Here is a 27,062-nt window from a genome sequence, read left to right as displayed (position 1 = left end):
AAAATCCATTTGCTTAAGGTCCGTGAGTTTGGAGATCAACAGTCAAACCAGATAAAGTTATCAAAATGGTCTTGAGACTCAGCCAGCATTAAATTAAAGAAGATTGAGTGATTGAAATTTGTGTGCCGTGTCCAACACCCTCGAAAAGCCGGTTTGGGTAGTGATAGGTCTGCTGGAAGTGGTATCTACCACAAGAAGAGTGATGAGGCATTCATCAACAGCCTAAAGGCCAAGTTAGATACCGACCCAGCGGCCAGGGTGAAGATGCAAACCAAAGATCTCAACGTTGACTCCAAGATCATCAGAGTGGCCATCCCTGAAGGTTTGTCCTTCAATTCCAATGTCAAAGGACCAGGCGCTTTCTCAGCATAAAGTATAGATAAAAGAGACGCGAAATTATCTAAAAGATCTGCCCATTTCCCCAGAACTCAACCTCCTCGACGATTTCATGAGGGGCTATAATATAATATGGTCTCCCTCAAAGAGGAGTGGGCATTTCCCTGACTCCTCATTTTTGACTCCCCACTCTAAACATCACTATAATTTATGTTACTTTTTAGGAGGAAATTTTCAGAGGAGGTTTGAGCCCTACAAAGTGCCCATTCTAGTTTTTTATCTACATATTGTTACTCGTTAAGCCTCTTCTCCTTCTCTTTACTCTTTACTCAATACTTCAATTAAATTTATTGCTACATTTTTAAATGGTTTAATTTATTTATTTTCCTGGTATTACAACATAAGTAAGTAGGCATCTTAAAATTTATAGATCATTTAATAAATTGGTTAATAAAGAAACACATTTCCTTTGTAGTTAAAGTAAATACTTATATAACCAGTAGGAGTTTAAGTAGACACTATGTTTACATATATATATATACAACGATAGGTAGTGATGTATAAAATATATCCTATCTATACGTAAAAATAAAAGAAAGCGAAATTGAACGTTACCACCTAGGCAATTTGAAGAATGTTTTAGTGGAGAGGAGCTTCGTTGTCATCCCTCGAAAAAGGACTTACAATTATACCGGATGGTCCAACTTTTACAATTGGTTCCCCCAAGTCCTGGGCTTCCAACTCTCCCGATTGCAATCCGTTATACTACTTTTTCAAGGGGAAGTTGGAGCTCAAAGCACCACAACAGCTCTTGACAGCCTGAAGGTGACCATGAAAAGGAGTGGGCTAGGATCTCGGCTGCAAATGTGGAGAATGTCTCCAAGAGCTTCAGGGCCGGCATTGAGAAAGTGATTGCCACTGAGGATAGTCATATTGAATAAAATAAAACATACAGATTATAGGGTCAAAGTATAAAATATTAACTTATTTCAACGAATTTGCGCAAATGAGTTCTTTAGTAAGGTATGTACACCCAAAAATATGTAAAGTTGTTGTGGATCAAGTTAGAGAATTAGCCTCACCCTATATCATCATAAAAAGATTTTCCTTTTATAAATATATTCATTCATGTTTTAAGAAAGCGTGTCTATTGATACAGATTCATATTATATAAATTTCATTTATATACATTGCAAAAAAAGATATTCTTTTACAAACATTTTGCATACATATATTTAAGGTATTTGATTTATTCGACATATTAATCTCTTTAATCATAAAAATTCGCATATTTTGAATATTGATTGATTAATTAAAATTACCGATATTCACAGTACATATAGGCAGGACAGAGCGATATTGCACAGGAGCCTGCTCCAAAAAAAATCTGGGATATATAAAACAAAATTTTGAAAGGCCATAGGTCAAGTTCAAACATAAAAACTGAGATACATAACCAAAAATAGGGTTATTAATTAGTCATTTTTAGGGGAAAGGATTTTAAGGGGAAGTTTGAGATCCACCAAGTGCCCTTTATATTTTCCGGGAGTACGTAACCAAAAAATTGTTTCGAAGATTCTCACCCCAAGCAAATTTTTGGGCAAATAAAAAAAAGTTATAGGAGGTCAAGTTTGAACATGAGAAATCAAGATACGTAAATAAAAATAGTATAATTTTTTTGTTAATTTGTAATGGAATAGATTTTAAATGGAGAGGTTGGAGCTCTACCAAGTGCCTACTATTGTTTAATAACGAGAGACTGATTTTTTCCGAGACTTTGTAATTAAAAAAATTGTTTCTCAGGATTAAGTTAGAAGAAAATTTCCAGGGAAATGAACAAATAAAATAGAGAGGTCAAGGCCACATTAAACAAATTAGTATAATTTGTTTCTATTTTTTTTTAAATGATTTTAGGCAGAGATTTGAGATCTACTGACTTACCAATATTGTTTAATAACGGGATATAAATACTACCAAGAATTTTGTAATTCAAAAAATTGTTTCTAAATTGGTTGTCTGTTGCAAAATCAAATTTATCAAATAATACTTTTCGAACACCCAGTATAACTCAAATTAATGTAAGTTGTTGTTAATTTTGATAGGAAACTATTTGTAGGGATAGGTTGGTATCCTAACGTGAGTCCATGTTTGTTTATGAAAGGAGCACCAATATTGGCCGGTTTCCCGGGATTCTGCTACACTCAAATTCCTCAGAAAATGAAACACCCTATTAAATATTATATGTACTATAATCAAGCAAGAAAATAATAGATTTTGAATGTAATTATCGTATACATTAATATTTTACTCAATTTATTTCATATATATATATTGACATTTTTGTACAACAAATCACAAATTGTTTTCCAATCACCTCATTATGTATGTGCTACATTGTTCACACTTTCCTCTCCTTTCCTGGCCTCTGTTACATACATAAATACAATATACATATTGAGAATAATAAGGAGCTTTTATATCAGTATTACAAAGATATGATGTATGGTCAGGAAGCTCAAAGGTACATTCACCCCATCATCATAACAAATCAATTATTACAACCATCATTAGCAGTGATGCGTAATTTATTGTTCATATAAAAAGCCACGGAAAATGAACGTGTTAAGTCTGACATTTTGAAGAATGTTTGGGAAGAGAGCTGCTTTGCTGTCATGACGTGTATATATCAGCTGCAATCAGTCGTGAGAGGAAGGAAATATTCACAAATTCCACTGTTTAGATAGCAAGAACATATACAGGATGAGGACTCAAAAATTAGAGTACTTTTCGAGGCTGTCTATCCTCAGTTCTAAAAGTTTGAAAATTTTGTATTTGACACATTTCGAAAGAAAGGACAATATTTCTACAATTTGATATTTTTGTTTTGTTTTCATGCCATCAAAAATGTCCCATCTACAAGCAAAACGGCAGACGGTGCGATCTTCTCTGCGCACAAGTCGATAAGTGAACAGTCTTCTGAACTGGAGAAATGATCACTTCTACGCTGAATCAAGGGATCAGGTCAAGGGAACTTTCAGGGTCAAATATTCAGATCATGGTAGGCCCTTACGCGTCGTGGCGTCCAATGGCAGCAAGATGCCTAATTACATCTACATGGCCAACGAGAAAGTCAACACGGAGGTCTACTACAAGGTACTCAGGTACCATGTCTTGCCATAGTTGAAGAGCACGTTCTACAGGGACAACTATGTGTTTTCTGAAGATGTCATCCCGGCATACACGTCCACATGGATGCCTTCTAGCCTTCGTCCTCACCCGGAAATCTTATGTATTTTAGGCATATTAAAAATAAATGGAATTGCAAATAAATATGGACACCCTAAGAAATTGAAAATGTTTTGATGGAGAGTTGTTTGATGTTTCATTAGATCCACTCTAAGAAGTCGTGACATAAATGAAATAAACACAGATTCCACTTTGTATAGAAAAAGGACAAATAAGCTTTAGTTACTCCCATGTAGATCTTCAAATCTACTCCGAGTCCAACAGGGGCTTACGCTTATACCAATTAATGGAAATATTGTGTATTTTGTACATGTTTTAAAACAAACAAAAATCAACATGGACACTCTAACAATTTGAAGAATGTTTTGGGGTAGAGTACCGTAGGTATCACGACGTTTCATTAGATCAGCTACAATCAGATGTTTCAAGCAAGGGAAAAATAAGGAATTTTACAATCTGAAGAATGTTTTGGAGGAGAGCAGCTACATTCAGCTGTGACCATGGATAGAATGAAATCCTCAAGGACATTAACAAGAATTACTCCGATGTCGATCCGCAATTCTCCTCCTAGTCCGATAAGGACTTACACTTATAACTAGTGATGAAAACCGAAAATTGTCATGGTAACCCTGACAAGGAGATAGATAAGAATTTTAAAAAAAAATTACAAACTTTCATTATTATAGTTGAAAATAATATGACTTGCTCTTAATAAAAGCAACGAGCTAAGGAAAAATCGACAAATCCCATCACTTAGGAGAGTGGTCTGTAAAGTTTACGACCTTTATGTGAAGATGGCAGCACTTGTAGTTAAAAGTTAGTTACATCTATCTAGCCTCTGTTGATAATTAATCACTAAAGTTTCAACCATATATACGCGTAGTTGTTATTTACGAGTCGTTTAAAGTGAATTAATGTAAGTGTTTTTATGAAAATGGAGAAAATCGAGTATCGAGCTGGCATGAAATATTTGTTTTTAAAAGGGTAACCTTTAAATAGATTGAAACAAGGGCAGATATATATATACTTATTGTGATAAAATTTGACACGTCTAAGTCAATCCAACTCGGAGTGATTGAACCCCCCCAAAAAAAGTGTCACTGGGACACTTTTTTTTTCAGAGAAAAACTCCGAGTACTTTTTGGACAGTTTACATCGATGGGAGGATAGATTGGTGAAGTTTCTAGAGTTAGGAGGAGACTTATATCTTTGTTCGGTCGGAAACTTTTCAGACCACTAACATTTTGAAAAAAATAACTTTAGGAACAAGTCTAATGTTTACACAACATATACATTAATAATACATAATGATATTGATAAATGATGAGAGAATCTTCTTCAGCAGATCTTTGATACATTAACGAATGAATTATTGTAATCATAAAAATATTATTATTTGAATAAATATTTGTATGTTTGTAGATGTAGCTAGAAAGATAGTTGATAAATCTAATCAAAAATGCAATTAAAAGATACATCGAATAATTGACGAAAAGAAGGGCTATTTATACACGATAAGCCAAAAATACTTTATTCTGAGTGTTGCGTATAAATTAGAAGACTTCTTCTAAGTCTAATAACTGGAGGTTGTTTGAACAAATTGCATCAGAAACTACTGAGTTTTTGATTCTACATCGCAAGTCACTCTAAGGGTAAAATGAGATTAGAAAGTGACTGTCGAATCCAGATCTCCGCACTTCTTCGGGCGAGAATAACCCCAACAGAGATTTCTGATCTGCTCAATGTATCAAGGAATATAGTCTACCTCGTCAAAAAACTGTTTGACATCAGTAAGAATGAGCAGGAGCTTAGATACATCCCTGGCACTGGGCTTCGAAAAAAAAATTATGATCCAAGTCAATGTTGCCCATCTAAAGCCCTGACTTGAGCTTGCAAGTCTGAACATTATAACTCTATGTAAAATTAAGGGCCTGCAGCATCCGCTATCCTGACATCACCGCCTTGAAAGTCTCTGTAAATTAGCTCTCGGAGGACATGAGCTAGGAGACTATCTGCAACAAGTGTGAAGTCTTTAAATCACACCAAGGGTAACTCCACTGAGAAGTAACTGTTTTCAAGGAGTGTGTAAAGAGAGTTAGTATATTTATAAATTTTTATTAGCTATATTTCTTTGCCTATATCTTTTATCTTTTTTTTTGGTAAATAAATAGATAGATTTGTACTCCTATTTAAAAAATAAATTACAAGCTATCATTCCTCTAAGAGTATTATTTTTTGGTTGCTCTACATACAGTCTAACCTTGTATAAAAGTCACCGTAATCGTGCCAGAGCACTAAGCCATATCCAGTTCCCACGTACAACTTTCTCAACATAAATAAACTCTATAAAGCGGTTCCCTGCAATTCCTGCCCGGCAATGAAACAAATTATTACATAGGTTCGTAGAGATACCTGCGTTTAATAAAAATTTTGGACGGATTCATACAAATATATAAAGTGGGAAAGAATAAGAAATTGATCCCTTGCCGATTTCATAAGTTTGCCAACTGGGATTGGGATCCATAGATTGGCTACCTTTATTGTGCTTCATCTTGAGCTACTGGATTGTTCCATTGGTCCAATCATTTTCGTTTTGGAAGAACCCTTACCCAACGCAATTACAGTTTCTTGTTCCTACCATCCTTCTTTCGATAGAGTGTTGTTTTCTTTTGCTCTTAGCAGAGAAACTCCTCCAAAACTGAATGATTCCACCCCCATGATTTATTGTGGAAAAGGTGTTTTTGGGGATATGCTCGGCATTTTTCTTCATCGAAACACTTTGTTTTTTGTTCAGTTAATACACTTTCCAGGAAATGATAACCCCTAATAACTATAATGTGTATTAATATCAAATAAATAAATTTCGGGATCCCAGGAAATATTGGAATACTGTGATGTTTAAGTATTTCTCTTTATGTTTGAGAAAGAATGAATATATTTTGGACTAGTTTCACTCAATCCTAACCCGTTGAGAAACCATGATAATTTTTAGGTGTCCCTTAAAAAACTCTGTTCTACATCGTTCTCATTTAAAATTAGATCTAGATGGATTCAATAGACGAACTGTTGATGATGTCATATAAGAACATGGGAACAATGATCCCCATTATTATGAAAGTATCAAAGATACGAAAATATTCTTACAAGTACCAAGGTAAAAAAGAAAAGGATTTTTTTGCAAGGGCAAAACCAATTTTATATGTTCAAATACGAATTTTATACGTCAAGAAACAATTTTTGTATGTCAAAAACCAATTTATATAATTTTTAAATGAACTGAGACCTCAAAGGCTTGAGACTTTACGCAACTGATTTTTGTATCCCATCCAGCTTAAAATTACTCTAAAATTAGGAAATGTGCTTTTTATTGTCACATCTAATTTATTTGATTATTTTTTACAGTTATTTGGAGCTTTCCTTGCCTGGGAGACCCGCTCTGTTCAAATCCCTGCACTAAACGACTCCAAATATGTAGGGATGTCAGTCTACAACGTTGCCATTATGTGTGTTCTTGGTGTTGCCGTTAGCTTCGTACTCACAGAGGAACAAACCGCTTCCTTCATCATCATTGCCATATTCATCATTTTTTGTACGACAGGGACCCTTTGCCTCGTTTTTGTACCTAAGGTAAGAACACATGATTATAAAATGCCTTAATTCCTTTTATTCTAAAGTTTACAAATATTTTTTTTTTTTTTTTTATGTATCTTAGAATTAAGGATAAATAAATAAAGTTTTTTTAATTCTCTTGAGAATATAGCAGTATAAAATAAAGATGTTTAAATATTTGCCTAATCTAGACACAGAAGAAATTTAATTTCATTTTTCCGACAGTTTCTTATTTATTCTTCATTCCTTTTGACCTTTTTACTCCATTTCTTAGAAATTAAAAAAAAAGGAGGGAGGAAAAGATACAAAGTGAATGGAAACGATCTCATTATGAGTTTTTTTTTTTTAATCCTTTTAAGAGCAACAACTTTCATTTCTTTTTACAATACATACAGTGAAGGGAAAAAGTATTGGACCCTCTTCTGATGTTGTACAGGGTTGGGCAGTCAAACGTGGACTCGATACGTTGCTTTAGAAACCCTCAAAACAAATTTCAAACATTACAAAAAAAATAATTTGCACAAAACTTGTAAACAAGGTCTTTGCAAACATGGTCATTACATATGGCCATGTTCAGCATCAATCACAGACTTTACACGTCGTGGGAAGACCTAACAGGAGTTGATGACAAACTTCTAAAACAATTTGGCCTACGAAGTCACCTTGGTGGCCTTCAGTGTGTCCACATTTGTGTCTGGAGTTTTACTAGATTTCCTCTCCAAAGTGCTACACATAGTTATGGGCCACATCTATTTGCCACTTTACTTCTCGAATCTCTTGTCTTTCATGACCTCTGTAAGAAGGAGGCTTGGGGTACTGGTTTATGAGGGCAATCTTAAATCGTTCTTCACAGCCATCCTGATGGTCGTAGTAGCCATGGAGAAGTTGTTGGTTTGGCGATTTATCAATTTCACTTCTTACTTTTCTGGAATGGTAGTCTTCATTATTCTTCATCTTGCCCACCTAAAAAATTCGCCTGCTGGAGCATTTCACAATTTCTTCACTACCTCAATTTCAGCATTCAGGAGATCTGAGATGTGCTGCCTTTTGGGTTTGATCACTCATGATGTCGAATTGACGAAATGTTTATGTTCGTTTGTCTAAGGTACAAATTTATTTTTGGAAAAATATTGGATTTCTTTTTATTACATTTTCAACAAGGGATAAGATTTTTAAAAACATATGATTGAGCATTTCCATATCATTTTCCGGAATTTTGGATTGACTATAATATTTATCCTGATATGATTAAGCTCATCTGAGGGGGATATTTTGTGTGTACTAGGGTAATACTTGTACACGAACAGATCCTTCTGCAACACAAAATTTGAGATCTGCGAGGAATTCCGAAATATGGATAAGGAGGCTGTCATCAAGACCTTCGTCCGTTTCTGAAGTCGAGTCGGTACCACAATTAACAGCAATGGCGACCAAATTGAATAAAAATATTTTTTTTATTCCGCTTTTATATGGCATTGGTTTATATTAAAATTGGGTATTTTATAATTAATTTTATCAAAATGAATATCAAAAACTGAGCTTGAAAGTATATAAATTCTAGAAAATATAGAAAGTATAGACTTAGAATAATTTCCATCGCACCATTATTTACATACACATATATATTATATTAAACGCTATTATCATTTAGAGAGATGTATTACAAGACGCCGATACTCTATGTTGCTTTGCTTACTGACTAATATACATAAATAAACAACGCCATGCCCCATGGGAAGAATGATTTTAAAAATAGAGTAGTTTAGATGCCCTGACGTGTATTTCAATTTACAGTGATTTACTGAAGTTTAAGATCACCTCTGATATTTCACCTACATCAATAATAATCCTTTTCTTGACATGTATGAACGCGTATTATACAAATATAGTAATTCTTCATGTTCCACTAGGTCTAGTGAGTGTATTTATCGACCTGTTGCCTCGTGAAGCTTGCATATAATTTGCGATAGATATTTTTTTAAACGTGGGCAAAAAAGGTACCTTTTCTTATATTCAAAAGGCTAAAATAGTGACGTTACACGAAGAAAACTAGTGCTGTAGCAAGACAGCTGTTCACACTGTCTTCATTCATTTAGGAAAATTTGTGATTTATACGGGCAAAATAGAACAGGGTGACAAAGAAAAACGTCCTTGAGAGATGACACCATGTTGAATATCCCCCCACTAGTTACGGGCAAAAAAATCAGGATAACTTGAATCGAAAGGGTTGGGAAGTATGTGTGAGCACTATTTCATGTCTTTTGAGCAAAGAATTCAATGTAAAAAGAAAACTCTGAAATACTTTCTTTTCCTGCTATAAATAAAAAAATAACTTAGGAGTTCTTATACTTTTACTAATGACTATATTTAGAAACTTCAGCATTGAGAGGAAAAAAATGAACACAAATCCCTCTCCGTATAGGACTTAGAATTATAAAGCCTGCTTAATACTATACATCATTAATGGACACACACACTCGTGGCAAACCCTTTATACTCAATAATTGACTCTTCAAGGATTAAGGAATAAGGATAAAATCTATGGGGAATTTTTTTTTGAAATTGCCAACTGGAAAAAGTCATCTTCCCGTTTCAGGTCATATTTTCTAGAACTCTATGTATAATTTATAAATAAATTCAAACAATATGAGATACATTTGGATATGGTCTGATGCTACATTGGTTTTTCTCATTGCAAGGCAACCCAGCTATGACTAATTAAGTCAAAAGTCTTACAATTCTATGCAGTCTCCCCTATTCTAAATAAATGAAGGTAAAGCCTTGGGAATTAAGAATCTATTTGACTATATAAGCTTACATAGCACTTTAATATACCTACACAGGTATTATAATATTAAATCTAAATAATAATTTAATCCTGGCTTATGATATACATTATAATTAATGTGGTTATATTTAATCTTATGGAGATTAAATAATATTAAACTGTGAGATATTAGAGTGGTTAATAAAATATGTAAGTAAGGATGGGTTTTTGAACTTTGGAATGGGGTATTTAACCGAGTACTCAGCATCAATCACAGCCTTTACACGTTGCTGGAAAGCCTCGCAGGAATTGATGTTAAACTCATAAAAAAAGTTGTCCAACACAGACACTATGGTGTCCTTCAGTTAATTCGCATTTTGGTGTCTAGTTTTGTTGGTTTCAATGTGTCAATCAAAGCAAAGTCCAGTGGGCTTAAATCTAACGAGTAAAGGGGTGACATTAATTTTCATCCATAACTCTTGAGCCTCCTTGGCTTCATGATGTTAGCCAAAATGGGGAGTGGGCTTCGAATAGAATGCAGACAATGCCAAGTTTCGCGATGGTACTAGGAGCCAAGAAGAAGTCGGTGGCAAAGAGATTCTTCGATTTGGTGGGTTCCTCCTTGATCTTCTTCTAAGGAGGATAGGAACTCTGGATCTCTTTTTAAATTGTACCCTCCACTTCCTGCTTGCCCGGAGAGGTCTTTTCTATCATTCTTCATCTTGGCCACCTTCAAAACTAGGCTCCTGGGCACTTCACTATGTCCATAATTGCCAGCACCTATACTTCAGCATCTAAACGATCTGAGATGTATTGCCTTTTTGCTTTGTACTCCCTTATGATGAGGAGATTACGAAATATTTATTTTATGCACAAAAAATGGCTGAACCAGAATATCAAAAAATAAAACCTTCTTATTTTAGTTTGAAAATTGATTTGTTTTTCTGTTTATATTTTATTATCACTCTTGATGGTCACTTCAATGTTCTTTTACTACAGAATATATAGAAGTACTTGCCAATAAACAGTAAACAGACTTGTTAAAGACACACAATGTACACACATTTCGAGATTAACATCAAATCTAACTTGAATGTTTGCTCAAAGTTGGAAATAGTCAAAATATACATACTTAATATCAACATACATATTTGGCCAAATAATACAAGTTTCTATATAAAATAAATTATAAACATGTACAAGAGTTGCAAAAAAATATAACCTAAACGAGTACAAAACTATTGAAGTTGCAAACTGAAAGTTGTTTTAAATTTTTCAAAGATGGCATCATTATTCATTAATTCTTGAGAACCAAACGTATAGAGCATATATGTAGTTATGAATTACTGAGAGTAACACTAAGGAATTATTGGAGTGTTATAAATAGTTATGGAACGATTCAAAATAAAAAAATAATCCCAATACTCATTCCAGTAAAAATTACAGATGCTGATTCTTTAATATTTTAAATAATAGTTTAAAAATACAATTTTTCTATCAGGGCCGTCCACAGGATTATATATATATATATTAGATTTTGGATTGTTTGTGAAAAAAAATTCAAAATTTAAAATATTTTGGAAAAAAATTTTATAAATTAAATTTCAAATATTAATTTTTTTTTTAAATCTACAAATATGAACAAAAAAATTAAAAAACCAGTCGCTATTTTCAAAACTGTTGACAAAAAATAAAAAATTTTGTAAAAATATTTCGCATACTAAATTTTTTTTAAATTTTTTTCAAAAATCCCCAGCTGTTCTATCAAAAAATGATATCGAATATAAAATGTTTTGATAAAAAAAATCCAATATTAAATTTTACGGAGAAAAACTTGAAAAACACAGTCATTCACGAATTTTTCAATTTTTTGGAAAAAAATTGAAAAATTTAAGTAAATTATTCCTACCTTATTTAGGATTATGCAAATAACGAGAATGATCAAAAGATTTAAAAAAAAGATGAATAAATGAAAGATTTATTAGGAAATGATCATCCTTAAGGTTGTAAATTCTAATTATATTTGAGTGTGTGATTTTTTTGTTGTTGGCCACCTGAATATAGTTTAATTTTTTAAGTTTGTATCCCCATTCTTTCATTCATGAGGAGGGAACATTTAAGTTAAAATAATAACTAGTGAGTATGATTATGAAAGACGAATACACTTAAAATTTGTTGGAGAGTTATTATTTTAAATTCTTATTGAACTCTTAGTAGAATTGAGGTTCAACATTTGAGTAATTCTTGCATATGTCCGAGTTGGATACATAAAGGGATTTGTGTTCACGGCTGCTTCCAGCTAAACTTAAAAAACGTCCTCACAGCTATGTAGGTGTTCCACTCTTAAACATTATTTAAATTGTCAGGATTATCACGTTCATTTTCGGTTTCTTTTTTTTTACATACCGGTAGATCATAATTTATGCAACTCTCACAATTTGTAATAAGAAGGAAAAAATTTCCCTCTTTAAGGTTGAAACCTCAACAGAGCATCATATTTACAAAGTTTTTATCCCTCATTCTTAAGTACAGAACATTTAGTATAAAATACGTGTATCCATGAATGAAGTTGAGTAACACAAAGGATATGTTGCATAGTTATAACTTTAAATTCTTGTCGGACTCGGGGTAGGAAAGAAAATCGACGTGTGAGTGATTCCTGTCAATGTTCTAGTTAAATACGGAGAGGAATTCCTACTGATTACCTTCATTTCACAGCTGCCTGCATCTAATCTATGGAAAAATCGCCACTCCTAAGCTTTTTTTTTCTTATACATTATTCAGAATGTAATGGTTACACCATTTATTTTTGGTTTCTTATTTTTTTTTATTCACAGGTCATATTTTTTACAATTCCATGTATTAACAATGTGTATAAATAGATATATTAAATTTAAAAAATCGACTTAAATGAGTGTGTAACTTATTGTAATTGTAAACTGTTTTTTATTATTACTATTCGAAACTGTCTTGCAAATACAGGAAGTCCATTCAAAACGCAATTTCAAACACAGAGCTTTTTTCAAAACATGGTTTTGGAATTATTCTGACTCGCCGTATAGTCTGATATATTCCCTCATATCCCTTCTTTTATATAATAAAAAATTATAACAACTTTATTTTGAGGTAAACAATAATTTTTGTATTTGTTGATGAGGGCGTCCATATTGAGTGTATAATTTTGCATAGGAGGGTGGAGTGTCCTATAAGTATTTGTTTTGATATCTAGACTTTCAACTTTTGATTATTACTTAGTAAACAAACTTGCAATTAAAAATGTTGCTGAATTTATACTAAAGTTCCAATTATCTAAATTTTATAGATTTGAAATGACCGGATTAAAAATCAAGTAAATACAAGATTAAATTCTATTAAATAATTTTCCCCATTCTACGGATTTTAGTACTAAAAAAAACCGCGTCCAACACTGTTTTCATATCAGTCAAATTATTATTCTTCCGAAAAATTCGCAATAAGTGGGAAACCCCCGAAAATATATATGCAATTTATTTTTTTCAGATGGGTCATAACTTGAAATATTTAAAACTCGGTGAGCCTATCATTGATGACATGCCTGAGTGGGACAGAGATCCCTATAACCGATTATTTATTTTGTTTTCAGTGAATGTATTTTAAATACTAATAAAACATGCTTTAATGATAGTAAATTATGAATCGATACGCCAATGAAACCACTCTGCTCACATAGATTACAAAAATATTTATGTGGGTACTAAAAAAACTATTATTTGAACGATAATATCAACTTTTTGATTGTGGTGGGGAGGTGAACAAAATAGTATGGTTCTTTGCTTAAAGCTAAAAGGCATTTTCCAATTCAATACAAACCCTGTATTGTGGTTTCGTCGATTCCTTTCTAGTAATTTTGATATTTTATTTTATTCATTTCGACCAGCGGTGATAAACAAAGCCTATAAAGGTCGACTTATTTTATAAAATATATAAATTATCGTTTTTAATAAAAGTGATGCATTTATAATACAAATATTAAAATATAAAAGACAAAAACATAAATAAAATAAAAAAACGTGACATTGCAAAAGAAAAAACAGAAACAAATAAGTGTCACACAAAAAATAATTAAATAAAAATCTCTTGAAGTCAGCCTCACTTCCCTGGCGAAAGCAAAAGGGTATTTTGTTCCAGAGAATAATTTATTTTCTAATAAAAATTATGCTTAAAAATGTCACTCATTGGTTTTGGTAGGTAGATAGTGTATTGCATGGAGAGTCTCGTTCGTTTTGTGCAACAGATAGCATTTATTGTGTGTCCAGGTTTGGGGAGGTAGGTTAATCTTTTTGCTTAAAATTCGGTGTAGTGTAATAATATCTTTCATTGCACATCTATGAGACAAAGCGATGAAATCAAGTCTTTTGATTTTGCATTCGTAGTTCTCGTTATCTTCCAATGAAGGTAAAAACGAGACAAGCCTAGCATGCACCTTTTCTAAGGAATCAATCAAGTAGTTTCTTGAAGGATTCCAGATCCCAGATCTATAGGGAGGACATAAAGTTTATATAGTTTCACCATAAAAAACGGGTCACGAGTTTTGAAGCTTCTTTTAATAATTCCTAGGTTACGATTGGCCTTCTTTATAATGTATTGTATATGCCTCTTAAATTTCAAATCTCGAGGGATGTAGATTCCTAAGTCCAAGTAATAATCTACCACCTTCAGACTTGGGTGGATGAACTCTTTTTTGGAGAAAGTTTACACTCCAGTTAATAAATTTGGTATAGACATTGTCGACAGAGTTTAAATCAAATTTGTATCATTAGCTTATAAGAATGTGTCTTCTGAAAAATTATCTATTAAGTCGTTAATGTAAATGTCAAAGAGCGTGGGTCCAAGTACACTAACTTGTGGAAATGATGAAGTAACTTCACTAGGCTCAGAAACTGTGTAATTGACCACTACACTCTGTATCCTACCCGTCAGCCAGGAACTAAGCCATTGTAACAACCGACCCTTTAAACCAATGTTAGACAATTTAAAGAGAAGTTCCCCATGAGGGACTTTGTCGAATGCCTTGCTGAAATCAAAGTCAACAACACAGTCAAGGTTATAGTTACGACAACTGACGATAACATCCCAGATGCAAAACACTCTGGAAGGCTAATTTTCGAAAGTGTGAGTAAAATAATGGAAATTGTTGAGTCCGGCGGTCGTATAAGCACTGTTTAGATTGTCAAGGATATAAACACTAACGGTAAAAAAAAAATCTATGATGAATTTCTTTTTACAATAACTAATATTTGTCATTCAATTCAATTTATGAAGAAAAAGAATGTAACACATGTGTTGAATAACTTTTTGAATAATAAACTTTGTTTGAAAGAATCATTGTTTATATGTCCATTTTTTTGTTAATCATGACTTTTTTTTTTAAATTTTGTTAAAGCAAACATTACTCCAATTCGCTGCAATCAAGATTATCAAATTGATTAAAAATATATGTATATAAAAGTATTTATATTAAATACTGAGAAATACAAATATTATCAACATGATTAAATTAATGATATACAGGGTAACGATTTGAATTTTTCCTCTTAAGGTTTCAATATTTTGTGCTATTTGTACGGATCTCACTTAAGTTATGGAACAACTGAAGCTTTAGGCTTTTTATCAAGGTACAGTTTGTTTAATTCCACCAAAAGTTGAAGATGTAAAAACGCCATTAAAAACTAATTTCCATTAATTATTTACTCCACATCCCTCTATCCATTTGGAAAAATTGGGGTTGTGAGCCTCACGACAATAAGCACTCAGTAAATTGAAAAAAAAAAAAAAAACCTTAAATCAAATTCAATTATTTATCTCAAATATATTATCTTATGGATTTTTAATGTTTTGTGTTACTTTAAGATTCAAAATTTATATTTTCTTTTTCCGTTACCATTTATAATCTTTGTGCCAAGTTTAATCAATATCGATCGGTAACTTTTGCCGTAATCCCTGTGAGTAACAAACAAACAGCTAGATAAATGTGTCGTCACCGGAGGTTCAAATATTGCATGATTACTCTTCATTAATATATGAATAAATAGTATACCAAATAAATCCCGACAAAGTTCGAGTTCATGTAGATTAATAAAGAGTGCGTTAGAGTCGAGTTAACAGCCATATAACAGAGTTTGAGAGTCATAATAACCATTTGGTTCCAATTTTGCGGCGAAAATATGCAGGACAACAATGGAAAGGACTATAAAAAAAAGACTATTACAGAATTATCTTGTGCAGGAAACGGCCCCAGGGCTATCATCACCTCCTCTACGTACCCCAGGATAAACGGCTACTATGCTCTTTACCACCTGAACAAGTTGGGCAACGTCACCATGAGTCTCCAAAAGCCCTGAAGCGACAAGAAGAGGATAACGACATTCCTGACAGGCCTAAAGAGGTCAATTGAAGGGAATTCGGCGAAGCACATGTCGAATTTGGCAAAAGACCGATTTGTTAGCACTATGACGGTGAATAAGGCCATCAAAGACTTGGATCTCACCAACTGTGCCAAGTCCTACCCCTCCATGAAGGAAATGACTTTGCATAAGATCAAAAACTGCATCTTGCTCACATCAGAAACGCACGTGCCAGCTTCAGGTACAAGATTGAGTGTGTGGGGGCAGTTGACGACGCCAGAATAGAATAAAATGGTATTTATCTTCTTATATTGTTAAATGAAGGCTAGAAGCATTGAATAGTTTACTAAACATTATTGATCTAAATGTAGTAAAACATTGTCCGGATTTTTCCGTTAGACCCTGTACACCTTATTAATAAATTTATACAAAAACTAAGGTATCTTTTCAAATTTCGCGGGCAACATAAATTTAGTATTCTATTTGTGTTAGCACACTCGTCAATAACATATATTTACTATTTTAGCTATACAATATGTTTACTTTGTTCGTGAGAGGCATAAAGGTTAGTAGTATTTTGCCTGTTTGGCGATATTACGCAATTGCAAAACATGGATCAAAGGTTTTACATCAAGTTTTGTGTAAAAAATGAAAATAGTGGGTCTAAAATACTGGAAATAATAACAATGGCATACGGTAAAACTGTTCTGAGTTTTTAAAAAAAGTACAAACTCTTCTAAGATAACCACGACGATGCAAAATACGAGCCTCGTTTTTTGACTTTTTGATCACTATCTTTTTAATTTTTTTTTTCGACTACCGTGGTGCAAGGCATTTGGAGTTTTTACCATATGGTCGTATGATCAATGAAGAGTGTTATTTTGAAGTTATGCACCGCTTGCGACAAGCAATACCAACAAAACGGCCGGAATTGTTGAAAAACAACTGATCCCTTTTGCATCACGATAATGCCCCTGCTCATTCAACTTTGTTGTGAGAGATTTTTTGCCCAAAAAAACAAAACACCACAATCATGTATCAGCCACTATATCCCTCGAATTTGGCACCATGTCCCTTTTTCTTGTTCACAAAACTGAAGAGATCTATGAAAGGACGGATATTTGTAATGATTGTGGAGATAAATACTACATCGGTAAAACAGCTCAAAGCTATACCGAAAAGTGCTTATGAGAAATGCTTCAAAGATTGGGAAAAGTTTTGGCACAAGTTTATTGTATCTGAGGGGGATTAATTTGAAGGGGACAGCATAAATATTGTATCCTAAAAGTGCAGAGTCACCTTACTTTGAATTACACCTTGTACTCAAGAATGAATGGAAAAATGCACTACCAAATGAGTTCAAGTGGAGGAAGACCCATGTTAAGCCTTTAATTAAATGTGAGAAGATATCCTTTTGCAATAATATATATATATGAGGGCCAAATTTCCCAAGGAGAAACAGTCTAGAACCATAATTTTTGCCTTTCTTAAGCTATTTATCATTTTCAAATATTTTAAAACACTTTTATCATTAAAAAAGTAAACGATGACATGCTTTGAACGAAATGATCATCATCATTTCTGGATATGAAAAAATAAATTGAAAATATTGAACAGTTTTTTATATTTGTATTAGACAGTCCCGTTTTTAAGTTAATATTTTTTTTTCCACTAGAAAAGGACTTTTTCAACTGAATACATTAAAAAAACTGACTCTGTTAAAGTTTGAAGCCTCTCAGCCATTTTCTCCGTGGCACAGCTCAGTTGAACAAAAAATGGTACTTTTTTGTTGCAATGTGAAGTAAAGATAAATAATATAGGCAATTGTGACCGGAAATACGGGATTATACTGCTAAAATTATCTTTGAATAACACATTCAGGAGAAATCTTTCTCTTGAACTCAATGTCCGTAGGTTTGATTCATGCTCATTCCTGAAAAAGGAAGTGTACATTACATATATGGACTTCAAAGACAGTTCATAGGTCAGGTGGAGTAATTATCAAAGTATACTTTTTACCTATCCTTAATCAGTACAACTCCATTTGACCGATTAAAGGATCATTTAAAAAAATATATAATTTAGCAAAATTCGGACTCAATAAGCAATTATGATTTAATATATTACCCCCTTCGAAAGCTTAATTTATGGTAGAGATATAATGTTTTATATCTTTTGTTATCAAATTATGCCAAACTACCAATGTTAGCAGTGTTTAATGGATTGTAATATATCTGACAACAAAGACTAAATTTATTTTAGATAAAACACGGAAGCCCCAAATCATTAAGTATTTATTATACCCTTTAAATCTAAATATCAAATGTCTATGTGTGTGTTTGTTTGTTTGTGAGTCTTGGAATCACAGCCAAACTAATGAATAGTTTTTCTGAAATTTTTGGCCTTGGTAGCCTTAAAATAGCATTTTTATAAAAACTTTTTTTTTGACTGACAAAGTGTTATTTCATATAAAAGAGAAAATAAAAATTGTAGAATTTAAAAATAATTTTTGCTGTCTGTTGTAATTTATCTTTCCACACTTTTTCTTAAAGGAGATTATAAGATTTAGAGAATAATAGAGAAAAAATAGGACAAAGGGTTTTTACAATAATATGAAAGATGTGCAAACAATAGTTCCTATTGAATATTTTTTTCTTCTCTAAACCACATCCTCTCCTTTAAAAAAAGCAAAAGATATCCAAATTAATTTCAATTTTTCAATATCCCAGGCAACACCAGGCAAACTTGCTCTATCTCCTTACAAAAAAGGGTGCAAAGATACTTTCCAGCACACATATGCAGAATTTGTATTTCTTTTATTTTTACGGTCATTAATTTTTGGTGTTATATAAAGCAGAAGAATTCTTCATTAATTTTAATTTTTAATGAACTGTGCAACACCGAACAAACCTACTCTAGTTATTATAAATAACAAGAATCACAATTTTTTTTTAACTAATAAACCAAAATAAAGTCAAACCACCCGCATATAACGGTCAGGCAGGAAAACTGAAAAAGCAACCGCTTAGTGGAAGTATCCTATTTTGTAACAATTCTAAATTGTAAAATTGGATATGCCAGCTTGGTTCAGGTGATCTCTTAAACCAAGTTTCCTACGTTTGATAGATGATTTGACTGCTGAGTGTGGTGGCACACTCCAAAAGGGTGGCCGTTAGACCAGGTTTGATTGTCTTAAAGTATGTATAAATTACATTTTTTGACTCTTAGCATTATAGTTGGAAAAGTACAAAAGGCTTTAAAATCCTATTTAATAAAATACCTGTACCACGTCAAAAATGACCTGAAACGCATTAAACTCTCGATTACTTAACATCTGGATAGACACTATGCACACAACCTCCTTAATAGAACCTTGTATATAAAATACTATATAATTACTTCATTAAATAACAATTGTACAAGGGAAGAATAGATTTTTGCGAAAAAGTGATGAATCATGAACGCAGAGACGGGGATTTATTTCAACGTCCATTTAAGACCCTAATTTGTGATTGAAGTAATTTATCATGGAGCAGTGGAAAAGTAATAAAATATTTTGTGGGTAGTTCTCATTTTTTGAACGTGAAACGTGAATTAGTGCTACAAATGCAATGATCAAATATGATTTAATTGGGTCAGAGAAAGAGATTTTTTATATGGAATTTATTTTTAATCCTTTCCGATCTAACTTCTCATCTTGTATCTCATTTATTGGAAAGTATCGAAGAAAGAGCTATTATTAAATCTAATAGAAAAAAGACATTTTTGAGGGATTATCTATGATATATGTAGTAGCTATTATATTGTCAGATCCTACGATGATCATTCGCTGTCACTTGTATTCGAGAACTGCGTCTCTTAATGAATTTTTTTAACCTCCTACAAACAAAGTTGAACGCAGATTATGTTTTCTGTCCCTGTTTGGTCACCAGGATTAGGGCAAAAGTTCGATTTTGATTTACCTTGATACACAAATTTTATATAGTCACAGTAAGAGGGAATTAAATTGCAAGAGGTGAAAATCAAAGTTCAAGGTCAAAGTTCAAGGTCAAATTTCAAGGTCAAAAATCAAGGTCAAAGTAACTCAAAAACTAAAAATTACATAAATGACCATAACTTTGGAACAAATTAAATAAATTACTTCATTTGATTTTAGAAGTAGTTTTTAATTGTTAGGAGGCTCACAATCCTGATTTGCTTTTTGCAGAATGGACAAAGTGATGAATTTATTCCTGTTTTATCAGTTGATATAATTTATTAAAATTCAAAATTTAGTTACTAATGATAAATTAAGTTATATCCACGATCACAACATAGAGTATGTTGCAACAAGAGTTGCAATTATTTATTCTCCTTTATCATTTTAAATATTTACGCTTCACGACAAGCATGCTTATTATAAAGGGCTGGTTCCTCCAAAGGATACTGAATTTAATTTATTTTCACCATAATTGTGACCTTTCATATACATTTCATTACGAACGAAACGAAGTACAAATCGATTTGGATGAAACTTGGTATACAGATTAATTATTTTCAAATTAACAGGTCATTCAATTTTGAGAGGATAAGGTCATATTAAACTTAAAATATGCATAATTGACAATAACTTTAGAACCAATTGAGATAGATAACTCAATTTTAGGTTACCGAGTGCCTATTCTAGTTTGTTTGTTTGTTAGTCACAAGGATTACGGCAAAAGTTACAGATCTATTTTGATCAAACTTTGTAGGAACATTATATATGGTCACGGTAAAAGGATAATAAACTTTGAGAGGTCAAGGTAAAAAAAAAAGCTTAATCCACCATAACTTTGAATCAAATTGGGATTGAAATATTCTGCTTCATCTAAAGATAAATTTAACGCAACGATAAAACAAATAATTAGTAGAATCAAAGTAGTAATTGTTATAATAGAAAGGCTGTGTCATTTTAAAAGGGAATAGTTTATCAAGATGTAGAGGAATCCATGCTTAAACTTTGACAACCAGTCTGTTTGTGGGTGGTTTTCAATGGGGAGCGAGGGAGTAACACATGGGCAGAAAAATCCGGTTTAACAAAGAAAAGACGTTATTTACGTTCAAAATCGGTTTTTTTTTAAATTATTATAATAATTATATACCAAAAGTAGCCTTTCACTCATCACAATAACTCAAAACTAACGAATAGATTGTCATGAAATTTTGACAGCTATCTTTTCAAGGCTTGTACACACTAAAAATGAGATAAATTTAATAAAAAAGTGCCTCTACGTGTCAAGCCTCGGACTTTTCAGGATATGTGATATTAAGCCCAAAATAGGGACAGTTTAATGTTTATATAAGGAGCAGTCTAATTTCTAAATTTGGTATATGTACACATGATTGAAAACAGACTTGATAAGAATCAGAAGATTTTCAATTTCGTTTTCAAAATAGGGAATAAATATATATATGAAAAGAAAAGCAGAGAAATTATCCAGGCGTACACTAAATACATTTTGTTTATTCCTCATCAGTTGATAATTTTGTACATACATCCTTAGACAGGATATTTAACCATGTACCATCACATGAAAAATCCATAATCCAACAATTATGTTTGTTTAAAGTATAGAACATTTTGATTTTTGTACATCTATGTAAAATGATAGACTTTTAGTGAACACCCATTAAGTACTGGAGGTGGCCGCTTTACGTTGGGAAAAGCACTGCAGATTTTGCCTAACACAGTGTTTGGAGTTATTCTGTATTGTGAGCAAGGAATTACGGAACTAGTTTGAATTTCAAACCAACTTTTCAACTTTTTCACATTCTCTCATGTATTTAGATCCCTATTGGAATTGACCAATAAAAGGACTTAAACCTTTAGCATCAATCAAAAAGTATATATATATATAGTAACGGTAGTACATTTGAGCATCGCTCAAAGATCTGAGGCGTCAATGAGCCAACAAACGTTACTTTATTGATATAAAAGATAATTACCCCATAAACCCTCAGTGTTTTTCTTTTCATTTTTTATGAGCACGCTCACAAATAGATCCTCAATATATAAATGTTCTCATTTCAGGAATAAAAGAATAATAATAAGGACTGGATAATTATTTTTTAATATAATTTTATGAACCAAGGAGTAGTATACTCTCTAGAGCGCTCACTGGCTATACTTTACCTACACAGCCTCGTTGGTATGTATCATGGAATAAAATCAAATTAATAATTTTACACATGTTCCGGGTGGAAACTTGAAACTTAGAAACATGGAAAGTAAAAAGAAATAGCCTGTCATTGTTTAACTATACATTTAACAAAAATCGTTATGAATTTTTTCTGGTATAGCAAACATAAAAAAAAAATTATTCTGTTTGGCCGCCATTGGCCTCATAGATGGTCACAAGCCTCTTGCAAAATTAGTTGCAAATATTCTAGCATTGTTCAAAGTTCAGTTTGCGTCAATGAACAGGCAGACTCTGCTTCATCAATACCGGGCCGTGCAAAATTATTTACCGATGATGTAAATATACTTTTTAAGAGGTTTTGTGGCAATCAATCTGATTGTTTCGTATTATTACTGTTAAAATAAACAAAAATCCTTCCTGTGAGAGCATAACAACTTCCACACGTGAGACCATGTCCAATTAGGAAACAAAGAGGATCGAAATTGCAGTCCTCCTCCGAGCGGGAGTGCCTCATAACAACATTAAGGAACAGGTTGAAGTCTCGCTGAAGACAATTTACAACGTTTCCAAGCACTTGGAGGCTGGGGGGTGATCTCAAGCATTCCCCTGGGGCTGGCAGGAAGCCCACTGTCTCAACAAGGCAAGTAAAGGCAGTATTCCAGAGGACTCCCAACAGGTCCATTGCCGACATGGCCAGAAAGATGGGAACGTCGAGATCAACTGTTTCGGGGGCATTGAAAAGGGCTGGAGGAAAGTCCCTGAGGCGTACTGAACGCCCTCTGCTAACTCAACGTCAGCGAGAAGTCAGACTTGAGCGTGCAAGAAAATCTTGAATGATATCAAGAGCTCATCTGGACGCATCATCATTTTTTCAGATGATAAAACTTTTACGGTCGATCCTGTTTTCAACAGGCAAAATGACCGTGTTGTGAGCTTTGGAAATGTCCAAGATAAGCACCGCTATGTGGCAACAACAAAGCACCCTGCTTCGGTGATGAAATACATCAATTATTAATATAAACTTATTTTTTCTTTTCAATATGACTCCCTGAGCTTTAAATACACTCGCTCTTTGCTACATTGTAATTTTTTAAATGATGTAGTTTCACACAAAATTGAGGTGTCGGCAAACATTCAAACAAACTATGTTTAATTAATATAGATGACATTTGCTATATTGTATATCTGACCCGAATATGCATTAATAACATGACCTTGCATCGTTATATATTCTTATTTAATTAGTGTAGACGATAAATTAACTATGATTAAATTTACAAGGAAAATATATTTTTCATTAATTGTCCTACTTTTATCGTCCTTAATTTATCCAAAACAAAATCAACACTACAAATGTTTTACATTTTATCCGCTTTTAAGTACTTATAGTCAAGGTTGTGCCATTATCGGATTAGCGTTTTTAGCAGTTCAAGCCGTTCCAGTTCTTGAACAGTTAGAGCCAGAACCGACAAAGTTGAACAGATACCACATATTGCTTATGAGTCTGGGTTCTTGAGCTTTTGTTCTTGTAAAGAATATATAACGAAAATAGAATATATATTAAACATACAAAATAAATTGGCTTTAATCAATACATCAATTTTCAAAGGTTTTTTTTCTGCAATTGCAGAATTTTCAAATGATTTTTTTTATTCACCAGGGTTATATACTTGTATCTGAGTTGTAATCTTATGGATCTGGAAAAGTGGTTTTAAGAACCAGAAAGTGTAAATAAAAGAATGAACGGGTGGGGTAGATTGTGGATCCAGGTCCGCTACAAAGCTTTTCGGGGTCCTATATTATTTCTTAAGCCAGGGTTTCCCAAACTTGACTCTGCCAAGTCCCCCCTACACAAATACATTTTTAGCTGAGGCCATCTTTATATGAAGGATGTGTACTATATATGTGCAGACTGGAAGCAATCCTCAATTCTCTATCTTTCTGAGAGCCCCCCTTCCCCTTATGCCTCCCCCACTTTGAAAACCATTTAGCTGCAGCTATGTTTGTACCCAATATGATTTAATCGGCTCGAATTTTCTAGCGATGCTCCTTGTTTTAAGTGCCTATTACCAAACTGAGCCTGTATAAAAAAGAAAATAGATCGAAGGTTCAAGAGCCTTCGCCGATACTGAGACTAGGAATGATATTACTGCTGAACATGAACTGGGCACGAACTTTACTTATATTCTTTAAATATTTTTGATGTTTGGGAAATATATTATATATTTAAATATATTCACTCTATGGTTCTAACAATGACATCACTTTCAGTTTATAATATATCTAATGTCAGCTATTGGAAGTAATATTTATTCGGTTTTGTTTTTCAATACCTAATAAAATAGAATCATTATTTTTAACGACATAGTTAAAAGGTTTTCTTATCAAGGTTTTTTATCAATAAGTAATGGGCACCCATGAAGGCTCAGTACATTATCAACGTCTGCAAGGCTTTTCATGCCGGTTTGGATGATTTCTTTGCTCTTTTCCTCTAGCATCATTATAGCTAACTTGACAAAATTTATAATTACGAATTAATAATGATAACTCATAAACCAATTTTTCACTACTTTAACCGTGCCCAACGATAGTTTCAGCGGTCCCTTACTACAGATTTTATGGGTCACATTTCAATCTAATTTGCGGAAAAACTACTAAAAGGTAGATTTTATAAATATAGTCAAATAGTTGCAAGTATTCAGAGTCAGGATCCAAAACTTGCAATAGGAATTAATTACGATTTTACCGCTATTACTTTTAATTACAATGTTTATTACGCAATCAAGCAACAGCTTAAATATAAATAAACATAAAAATTTTCGAGCAACAGCAAAAGACACAAGGCGTATTTGATCGTTTCCGCGCTAGAGTCAGTGCCAAGAAAGATGCAGAGACCATTGGCATCTCCATCCAAACTGCCTATAACAGCATACAACATCAATAAGTCAATTACAGCCTCATACAGCCAAGAAGGAGCAAAAATTCTGCAGGAACAATATATCTTACTTCTGACCTGGGTCTATGTGGCTTTCTTCTAGTCCTTCTCAGACTTTGAACTTTGCACTTTTATACGTCTTGAAGAAGAATGTTTGCTGCGTCCTTAGCCTAATTTGTATTCACTCCGAGCTTATCACCATGACAGCGGGATACGACATGGACACAGACTTCATCGACCAGAGCTGTCAATCTGTTTGCCGGTGTGTCGTGTCTGTTATTATTTGTGACGGGGACATAGATAAATATAGTAGATAAACAAATCAGAAGTTGGTTTCGACTTGTCTTTCTCTAGATTGCATAAAAATCACGTTTTTCGTAGTTAAGTCATAAAAAGTTTTTCACAAGTTTCCCTATATAATATATAATGCATTCCATATAATTTGTTTTGTAGCAATTAAAAATATTCAAAATATGGTATTCATTACCATCTTCTACTTATATAGTTAGGATCACCAAAGTTATGAGAGTTGTAGAGTTGGAATGCTTATAGATATATTTGTATATCTTTTTCCTGAAAAATATCAGGTTAATAAGAATAATTATGATCCACCAATTCAGACATTTTGTAAATTTCCTAATGGATCCTTTCGGCATAATTGTTCAGAGAGAAAATCAAATTGGATAGTAAATAACTTATGTGAATGGATGCAAATGATAATTACATAAATATTTTTAATTTATTATAGTTTTTCTTCCATTCTTCGAATTCAATGTTACTTAGGGTTACAGTTACCAGTTACAATATATTATTTTTTTTTTACATACAATATGTAATTTAAAATCATGGACTTTTTGATATCAAACAAATAACGTAATTTTTTTCCAGTAGGAAAAGGTGTACAGCAATGATACTTTATCATAGATTTCTTTATTGATAAATATTTCTAATTTACAAAATGATTTATTAAGCGTGTTATCATGGCATCTAGCCTGGGCCTAAAGGCCTGCAGCACTTCTTCAATAAAGGCATCGGACATGACCGCCCACTACTGATCGACAGAGGCTTTGAGGTCATCCACACTCCATTGAGAAATAGCACAGGCTCTCTACTCGACTATGGGATAGTCTTGTCTGAGAAAATGCGAACTGTATTGACGTGGTTGTTTTTGGTTGCAGAAGAAAGCAGTTCCTGATGTTGCCTTATATAAGAGCCTTTCCCACATACTTCATCACATTCAAATCATTGACATTGAGAGGCTTGGAAAGCTGCCTCATAGGATGATCGTAGTCTCCACGTCCTCGATGATCCCGATTTTCCGGATTCTCCACTTCCAGTGTACCTCTCAAGGCTCTACTATAAGCAATCTTGCTTTTAATCTGGCGAACAAGGCTCTCTGAGCACCCTACGACCTTCGTGATCTCCTCGAAACTCCCTTGGGCGCGGAGCAAATCTGACACCCTTTTCCTTTTCGCCTCCATACTGGAAATTATTACTTTTGGAAAGTTTTTTTATTGATATTGACTGGAATTGTATCTACTTTTCAAAATGTAACCGTAGTAACAACAAAAAAGACAAGGTGTGTGCTATCTCCTCCACGGTGGTGGAAGTGCCAAGAAGGCTGC

General features: G+C 33.1%; 1 protein-coding gene across 1 annotated transcript in view; it reads left to right on the top strand.

Moving 5' to 3' along the window:
* The window catches only part of GABA-B-R2 (gamma-aminobutyric acid type B receptor subunit 2), a 335,226-nt gene that overhangs the window by 254,277 nt on the left and 53,887 nt on the right, over nucleotides 1-27,062 (top strand). The window contains exon 13 of the mRNA XM_071890371.1: nucleotides 6,985-7,209. Within this exon, the coding sequence (XP_071746472.1) occupies nucleotides 6,985-7,209 (225 nt within the window). The remainder of the gene's footprint in view (nucleotides 1-6,984; nucleotides 7,210-27,062) is intronic.

Source organism: Lepeophtheirus salmonis, chromosome 8, assembly GCF_016086655.4.
Source record: "Lepeophtheirus salmonis chromosome 8, UVic_Lsal_1.4, whole genome shotgun sequence".
Classification (NCBI taxonomy): domain Eukaryota; kingdom Metazoa; phylum Arthropoda; class Copepoda; order Siphonostomatoida; family Caligidae; genus Lepeophtheirus; species Lepeophtheirus salmonis.
Note: the sequence above shows the minus strand (reverse complement) of the source record. Positions and strands in the feature narration are given on the sequence as shown.